The 9815-nt window shown below is 34.3% G+C and overlaps 1 protein-coding gene across 5 annotated transcripts in view; it reads left to right on the top strand.

Annotated features, from left to right (window-relative positions):
* LOC106873930 (protocadherin beta-15) overlaps positions 1-9815 on the top strand; it is a 177944-nt gene extending 168129 nt beyond the window's left edge. For 2 of the 5 annotated variants that reach the window (XM_014921469.2, XM_014921468.2), the window contains exon 4: positions 8859-9815. In XM_014921469.2, coding sequence (XP_014776955.1) covers positions 8859-9145 — 287 coding nt within the window. In that variant the 3' untranslated portion in view covers positions 9146-9815. The remainder of the gene's footprint in view (positions 1-8858) is intronic. The other 3 variants (XR_008265534.1, XM_014921471.2, XM_052973074.1) reach the window with 3 other exon arrangements.

Genomic DNA, 9815 nt, shown 5'->3' with positions numbered 1-9815 from the left:
TCTTTCTCTCTTTCTCTCTCTGTGAAAGTATCTGTCACTACAGTATCGAAATGTGATTGTTTCAGTTAGTGGAATAGTTTCATTTTTAAAGTGAAAGTATTTGACATGAGTGTTTTTGTTTCACTTTTGACACGTAATACTTAAATAGTGGAGGAGATATTATGTTGCCGTGTGCTCGAACTCTGCAAGAAGTTAATAATTTTTTTTGACTAAAACACAACTGGAACCCTAAGTAAGGCATGTGTAAAATTTGAATGAAATTGGTTGCGTAGTTCTCGAGTTTTAGGGATTCACACAGACAGACAGACAGACAGACAGACAGACACACATTCTCATTTTTATATATATAGATTATGGTTGAAAAACAAAATAAATGTGGTGTTCCTACTAGCACTTAATAGAATATGTGTGTGTGTGTGTATATACACGTACACGTATATGTGTGTGTATATATATGTATATATATATATATATATATATGTATATATGTATATATATTTATATGTTTATGCACACTCATACACATGCATGCATTTTCAAGTCCTATATTAAAGCAACTTAATTTGTTTCCGGTTTTTTTCCCATTATTTATTTATTTATTTATTTATTTATTATATTTGTTTATTTACCTTCTTCTCTCCTTTCCTCAGCCAATGTTCCTCTGAGTCTCATATTTCAATTAAATTTCAGTTAATAACTTTTGAAATCATAGATTACTTATAAGAGTATTTAATTTATCTATTGTAAGTTTTTTTTTGTTTTTGTTTATTTTTTCCATGTTTTTTTATTATCTCTCTGTCTCTCTCTCTCTCTCTCTCTCTTTATAATATATATATATATATATATATATATATATCAGAATATTCATTTACTACCTGCTGCATCATTACTTATCAGCATCACTCTCCAATGCCTACACCTGTCATTTATTGTGCTATCACATCACCACTACCACTACCACCACCACAACACCCACCCTCACTTCATCCACAACCATTGTCGTCATTGTAATCACCGCCGTTGCCAACACACTACCTTCACCATGATTGTAATAACTTTTATCATCATTAGCATCCCCACCACAACCACTGTTACCTGTTCACCACCACCATCTGTGCCATTGCTCTCTTTCATCATCTTCATGATAATAATAACAGACTACTGACATAATGAATATCATCATCATCATAAGCTTCATCATCATCATCATCATTGATATCAGCTTATTAACATCAGTATTAACATCACCACCACCACTATCATCTTCTTCACTATTATCTACGTGATGATAATGTACAGATGATTATCTTCCTTCTCAAAATCCTTATCATAATCATCATCACCATCACTCCATCTTCCTCCATATCATCTTCATAGTTGAAATGTTTTTGTTTTTAATGTTTTATTGTGAATCCTATATTAATTAAATTTTTCTCTAGTATCCACAGTCAAGTGTCTTTTTCTATTTAGAAAGAATACATTTGTATGAATTACAAGAATTTCTTCTTATTCCTAATGAAATTCATTATTTACTGTTTTCTTTTATATTATGTTTTCATTTTTTACCGTTTTCTTTTTTATATTTTGTTTGCTCTGCTATCTTTATTTAACTTTGTGAAACTAAAGTTTTAACGATGTCTTTTAGCTTTCATCCATTTCAATGTGGCTTATGTGACAGACTTAATCCAGCTTTATTACTTACTCAGCATTTTCAATTGACATCAGCAATAAAATATGTCAAAGTTATATGATATAAGAAATGTAATGAACAAGCGGGTATGTCATTGCATTAACAGGTAATAATAGATCCTTATGAATGTTGAGCTCTGGTTGTACATTCAATACTTTACACTTCGAGTTATACTGATCTTGGTTATTGAGAAAACCTTAAAACAAGGAATCTTTATTCTCTCCAGTGTCCCCATAAGAGCTAAATCATTTGCACACTGTGGAGAATATAGCACCAGCATTGCCCAAACAACCTTAACATCAAATTCAGAATTCATCCAAGGCTGGGGGCCATGTGCTATATGCCCCTCCCACAAGTCAGACTAACTATACATGAATTCACTGCAACACAATTTCTTTTCCTTGACTTGCCCTGCTTTATTTCATATTATCTTAAAACAAACCAAAAAAGAAAAAAATATCTTATCACCTTCAAATGAGACCCAGACAAATTTCTTCAAAGAATACAAGATAAACCACCTATAGCTGAATACATCTCAGTCAACAACTCCCTACTTGAATGGGTCATGACTTTAAAGATGTTATCAAGTGGTGCTATTAAGTTAGACATAGCCTGGGCTAAACTTTGGTTGAAACATATCTAAGGTATCGTCATTGTTATAGACTGAGTGTTGTATTTTGTCGTTCATTCATTAAGAATTGTTAAAAATAAAATTTCCAATCTTGGCCAGTGGATTGGTGGAAGTGTCAAAGCATAAAGAGATGTAACTAAATATCATTAAATTGTTTTTAGAGGCAAACATTACATGAATGAAGAACGCAATACAAAAGAAGTGAGTGGTATCCTGTAACCCTTTGTCAAATGTAATTCTTAGTTATTCTCATTGTCCTGAATTAATCATGCATGATGTCATGGCTTTTAGATTTCGATAATATGATTGTATATTTTTAGAATGCCATTACAGGATAGGTGGTAGAATATCTGGGTCAGATATGGGCAGTTTAAATGTCAGTTTAAGGGTTAAGTAATTTCATTGATGATCTGTCAATAAAATTGAGTGTACAATTTTTTGTAAACAAAACTGAGTAGAATACTTGGTGTACAACAGTGCATAAACAGAGTGATCAGAACTGAGTATATAATATTAAAGGGTGCAATGCCTTGTGGTGTCTGTTCTGGGTCTTTGTTTTCCAATAGCAGTGTCTTTGACACACTGGTGCCAAGTTTCCCAGAGTTTCCCTCTGACAAATATCTATGGTATGGAGATGAAAGACTTACATGCAAGGGCAGCTGCTTGTCTTTCTTAAAAAAAATCTTGCTGAGGCCTGCACATTTTGTGCATGTACATGGTCAGTATTGACCAGCCAAGGCCTTACCAGTGTTGTGCACTCAGTACTCTATACTCCATTCATTTCACTGGTTGTGTACTCAGTGTCCCAGTGTTCTACTCAGTGTTGTTCACTCAATACCATACATGCAAATTTATTGATAGTCAATTTGAATGTAAAAACTGAGTTCTTCATTCATCTAATGTTTTGCCGAAAAACACAAATTTTTAATGGTATTTGAATATATCATATCATGCTTAGATTGTTTTTGCCTTTATCCTTTTTTGAAGCTGATGAGAAAAATATTTTAGACAAAACACTGTGGTTGATGTAATTGTCATAAAATCAGTGCACCAACTTGGCTGCAGTTTGAAACCAATAAAAAAAGCTAAAAAATATTTCTTTAACACTCACTCTCATTCTCTCTCTCTCTCTCTCTCCCTCTCTCCCTCTCACTCACTCAATACATTTTTAATAATATTTGCAATACATAGTTATAACAAACAATCTAGTATTGGTATTCTGATCACATACTCATTGTTAAATTATCAACTATCTTGAAAATTTAGATAGATATTCATCCCACTCCAGATTCCTATCTAGTTAATTTGCACTGACATGGTACAGGGAAAGAGGAGAGAAGAAAGAAAACTAACAAAAATTCTAATAAGGATAGGACAAAGGACAGTAGATTCTTTTCATACAATTAGTTAACCTGCTCTTCTTCTCCTTTATTAAGACTTATGGAGAAGCAGGTAGGAGGAAACAACCCCAGACATGTTTCTTAGATCTCCAATGTTTATCTCCTTAAAATGGTTTCCTTATCACTATTTCAGTAAGACTTCACTGTACTTGCTGAAGTAGTGATTAGGAAATCACTGCATGAGATTACAGTACTGTAACTGAAACAGAGATGGAAGGCTTGTTAGTGAAACTGTGTAGGAGAAATAGACAGCATCCATTCCAAATTTATGGCTTTGTGTCTCTGTTAGAAATTCTAATTAGTGTATTTGATGGTATATAAGATGTGCTTGCATATTAAACCACCTCAGTTTCAGCAGCACATATTCAGGAAACAGACTGCCAGGGACAAAATTAGTTTATGGGAAACTGAACTTTGCATACGGCACATGGGGTGATTCCCCCCCCCCCCCTTTTTTTTTTTTTTTTTAGATATTTCTTTGAAAAAATATCAAATATGATATTATTAATGGTGTTAGATTGGCTGATTTTTCAGAGTACTGAACAGGATTCCTTGTGGTATTGGCTTTGACTCTTTATGTTCTGAGTTCAAATTCTGCCAATGTCATCTTTACCTTTCATAATTTCAGGGTTTGATAAAATAAGGTACCAGTTTGATAAAATAAGGTACCAACATAATTAACCTCCCCAAAGCCATGAAATTGCTTATTTTGTGTCTAACATCAGAGACAATTATTAATTTTAATATAGATTCAAAGCCACAAAATTTGGGACAAAAATATAGTGAATCAAAGTATATATTGACTCCAGTAGTCAGGAGTATAACTCATAAAATTCAACTTAACAGGATTTTAATTTAGAACAAAGTGGGTAACTAAATACTGATTTTGCTAATCCATCTTTATCAATAACAGCAATAATAACAATGATAATTGTTTCAAATTTTGACACAAAGCCAGCAATTGGGGAATGGGTTGTTGATTATATCAATCTTAGTACTCGACTGGTACTTTATTTTGTCAATCCTAAAAGGGTGAAAGGCAAAATCAACTTTGATGGAATTTGCACATAACTCATAAAGAACTGAAAGAAATTCCACTAAGCATTTTCCGTGACATGCTAAGGATTCTGCCAGTTTACCATCTTAGCAATAATAACATTGGTTTCAAAGTTTGGCGAAAGGCCAGCAGTTTCAGGGGAGTGGGTAAGCTGATTACAAGAACCCAAATGTTCAACTGATACCTATTTTAATGACCCTGAAAGAATGAAAGGTAAAGTCGACTTCGGTAGAATTTGAACTCAGAATGTAAAGATGGACCAAATGTCATGAAGCATTTTGCCTAGTGTGCTAACAATTCTGCAAGCTTGCCACCTTAACAATAATATCATTAATGACTATCAATATCCAACTTTGTCTGCAGTTTTAAGTTTTTAATTGAATAAAACCATGTTTTTGTTTGTCAATTAAGAGGTCTGACAGTATTCTCTTGCAATATCTTCTTCATCTTATGATTCTAATATCAAACATGTACTTTTATTTTTTTAAGATATCCTCTGTAAGATTTTTTATTGGATCACATACATTCTCAAAGATGTAATTCACATCAACACTAATCGTAATTGAAGAAAACACATAACTTCATAACTTCATTAGTCATGCTTGTACAGAAATGTACGGAAACCATTTGAATTTAAAGACAAATAATATGGACGATTCTATTGGCTAAAAACAAACAAACTGGACTTGTCGTTTATTTTATTTTTTATAAATATATATTAAGAAAGTTGGATGATGTCATGTGGAAATTTATTAATGTTGAGTATGAGTATATATAATTTTCATATCTGAATATTATTAATAAGCCAATGTGCGTGTGTGTGTGTGTGTGTGTGTGTGTGTGTGTGTGTGTGTGTATGTGTATGTGTATGTGTGTGTATGTATGTATGTGTGTGTGTGCATATATCTATATCTCTCTCTCTCTATATATATATACAAACATATATATATCATCATCATCAACATTTAACATCTGTTTTCCATGGTGGCATGGGTTGGATGGTATGTATAAAGATATATATATATCATCATCATCATCATCATCGTATATTTGGGCAAGACACTTTATTTCACATTGTTCCAGTTCACTCAGCTGTAGAAACGAGTAGCAACTCCACTGCTATCAAGCTGTATCAGCTTTTGCCTTTCTCTTGGATAACATCAGCAGCTTCGTGAGGGGAGGCTGGTATGCATGGGTGACTGCTGATCTTCCATAAACAACCTTGCCCAGACTTGTGCCTTGGAGGGGAACTTTCTAGGTGTAATCCCATGGTCATTCATGACCGAAGGGGTCTTTACCCTTTACCCTAGATGTCACCATCATACAATGTGTCATTCATCTGCAAACATCTGTGGAAATGTATTTGGCCATTTTGCTGTCCATGTTTCAATGGCTTGAGAAAATGTTACCTTACATGGAAACAGGCAAGCTATTAGTGACATAAGAATTTGGCTGTAGAACCTTCCTCAACTAATTTATCTGGCCCATATATGCATGAGAATATGAACTTTGAAATGATGATGATGATGGCAATGATATTCATATATATATATTGTGAGAGAGGGGGGAAGTGAAATAGAAAGACAGATAGATAGGTGGGCACACACACTCCAATATGCATGTATGTTCCTGAAAAATATCAATAAAACATTGCTCTACCTTTTTTTAGCATAAAGATTAAAAAGAACCTAGAATAGAATGTTCATTGTTTTGCCTTGTGGTATTTATCATGTTGTTGATGGTCAGTATTGAAAAAGAAACCTTAATCCATCCACTACAACACTTATTTCCTGATCACAACATGTTTTTTGTTTAGCTGCAAGTCAACCCCAATCAAACAGATTTATGACCAAAAGTCATCTAAATATGACTATGACCATTTTTTTTTATTCCATCAGTACTTTACTCTTGACTACATTGTCCAATGTCATTTTTTAAATATTATAGTGTTTGATTTGATGAAGATATTGCTGCTACTTCTAGCATATTGAGCTGTCACACAGGTACTCTCTCATTTGTTATGCAATACTAGTATCTGTAGTAGGTTTTGCAATTCAACTATATTATATAAAAATGATCATTATTAATTAACCCTTTTGTTATGATATTTCTGTTGAAATACGTTGCCTTTGTTTCCATTAATTTTGAAAATAATGAAAAATGTAGTAGTTACTGAAAGTTATCTATCATAAAACCAGAGATGATCTTGTGGGTTTGTATCAAGAGTATATGTTAAGAGTATATTACCCAACTTCAATCAAGTGAATGTGGCTGTGTGGTAAGTAGCTTGCTTACCAACCACATGGTTCCGAGTTCAGTCTCACTGCGTGGCACCTTGGGCAAGTGTCTTCTGCTATAGCCTCGGGCCGACCAAAGCCTTGTGAGTGGATTTGGTAGACGGAAACTGAAAGAAGCCCGTCGTATATATGTATATATATATATGTAAATGTGTGTGTTTGTGTGTCTGTGTTTGTCCCTCACCATCGCTTGACAACCGATGCTGGTGTGTTTTCGTCCCCGTAAGTTAGCGGTTCGGCAAAAGAGACCGATAGAATAAGTACTAGGCTTAGAAAGAATAAGTCATGGGGTCGATTTGTTCGACTAAAGGCGGTGCTCCAGCATGGCCGCAGTCAAATGACTGAAACAAGTAAAAGAGTAAAAGAGTAACCTTCAAATATGATTCTGTTGTTTCTTGTAATTTTTTACTACTTCAGAATTAGTTTTCATTCCACCTTGTTAAATGAAGCACTTATTAAAAATCAAAGGTCTCATCTGTAACTAATTCATTACAGAGTAATGAAACTTGCATCACCTGCACAGTACTCTTTCTATAGAGAGAGCAAGTACTGCATTTTAATTTATAAACTCCTGTCACTTCAGGGTAAAGTAGAGTGAATTCCATCAACCCCTGATCTATTGTCTTTGTCCTCCCTTATGCTCACCTCTTTGCTTCTTGAGAGTTTGTTCTGGCACACCCTCACTGTTATCATTTTCACAGCTGCTTCCACCCTTATGTAATGCAGATAAACAATGCACCTTCTTTGTAGCAAGACACCTGACTTGTCCCTCTATCATACTTTAGCTTCTCAGTACCTGGCACAAAGCCATATCCCCCTCTTAAATATTCCTCCCACTTAGAAGTGGCAGTGCTTTTTCTTTTTTCCTTTTCTTGTTACTTTATATCTTCAAAGTTACTTGTCACCCTCAGTAGTGCTTTCTAGTGGCAAGAACAAAATCAAAAACTAATTCTGAGGTAGTAAAACATTACAAGAAACAGCAGAATCATATTTGAAGGCTAGTGTAAACATTCACTTGATTGAAGTTGGGTAATATATTTAGCCTTGGAAACTGTTCTAAAGCTGTAATCAAAGTGGGATGTATCCCCATGGTTCACCATATCTGTCAAATCATCCAATCCATGCCAGCATAGAAAACTGGCACTAAATGATGATGATGATGGTGACGATGTCACTTTTCTCCATCCACTAGTGTAGCTACAGTGTGTGCCACCTGGAGTAGCCCCACCCCGGACCCCACAAAAACCACACATTTCCTACAGGAGACCCAAAAGTACCAACCCTTTAAACGTGCCGCCTGGGGCGGACTGCCCCTATACCCCAGCTATGCTAGTGTCTCCATCCAAAAATACTTGCAGGTCTTTATTAGAGGGTGTTGGTAGAAATAAGCAATAAAACTAATTTTTCTTTTGTTTCCGTCTATGGCTGTGGTTTGATCCTTCAGCTTCATCTTATTGGTTTGGCTGTCACAGAAAGCCCATCCCATAAGATTTATCACAGATTCTTCAAAACTGCACTCATTTCCCTTACTGTTGTTGCTATTGTTGCTATTACTATTGCTGTTTTCACTATTCTCCTCCTCCTCCTCTTCCCTCATCATCATCATCATCATCATCATCATCATCATCATCCTTTAGATCTTTTTGTTGGCTGTCTGCTTTTCTGTTTTGTAAAAAAAATTTTGTTTGCTTTTTCTATATTTATTTACTTTTATCTATTTATTTGCAAATTAAGACCTTATTATTATTTTTTTTTTTTCTTCTTCTCTACATAACTTCTCCAGGTACGAAATCTTGCCAAACAGAACTGGTCCCGAAAACAATTAAAAAGTCCACACCACTTACCCTTAACAGACCTAAGAACTTAAGCAGTACAACGTCTGGAAATTTGCAGAAGACAGCTAATGTCAATCAGAACACAACATGCAATGATGTTATTGATCTAAAGTCTACAAGAGTAACCAGTGCCAGCCCTAGTTTATTACCACAACCATGGAATCTACCAATGCGAAATAGTTTTACATCTTATGCGAAGCCTTTGCCAGCTGTACCAAAAGTTCCTTATCAGTAACAGCAATCCTGCATATATATGTATATATATATATATATCCAAGTCCATGCTTTTCTCAAAGTTCCAAAGTCGTCGTATATATTTCCAGGTACCAATTGAGATTTCTTTACAATTCCATTAACAACAAAACTAACAATACACTAACATAATAATAACAATGATAATGATAATTTCTTTGAGTTTTCCCACATGAGCAACAAAGAGACAAGTATTTCATTGAAAATGCAATTGTCATACACTTCTCCAGAATTCAAAAGAATACCGTATAAAGGAATAAATCTAAAATGTGGTCTGACTGAAATATATTCATGCATTTATATGCACATGTACATGTGCCACAGATAAATAAATTAGGGCCCTATGCTGTGACTAGCTACAACAGATTTCTTCTCCCCTGTCTCAAAAGGCATCAACTAATTCTCTGCTCCAGACAAATCCCCTTTTTATTCCAGACAAAATAGTCTGTTTACTCATGGCTGTAGGAAAAAAATACCAGAGAATCAGATAATTATTTACCCACTTGAAATTGTTTCCAACCTCATTTACCATTTCATGTAAAAATCTGAGGGAAAGACATATTCTTTCTTTATTTTAACCCTCACCTTATAATTTGAAAGTGAAGAATGTTTTGTGCAGAGTAGCAGACTGAAAAAAACAAAAAAAAAAAAAA

This window comes from Octopus bimaculoides, chromosome 14 (genome assembly GCF_001194135.2).
Source record: "Octopus bimaculoides isolate UCB-OBI-ISO-001 chromosome 14, ASM119413v2, whole genome shotgun sequence".
Taxonomy (NCBI): domain Eukaryota; kingdom Metazoa; phylum Mollusca; class Cephalopoda; order Octopoda; family Octopodidae; genus Octopus; species Octopus bimaculoides.
The sequence above is the reverse complement of the archived record's forward strand: the minus strand, read 5'-3'. Positions and strand labels throughout refer to the sequence as shown.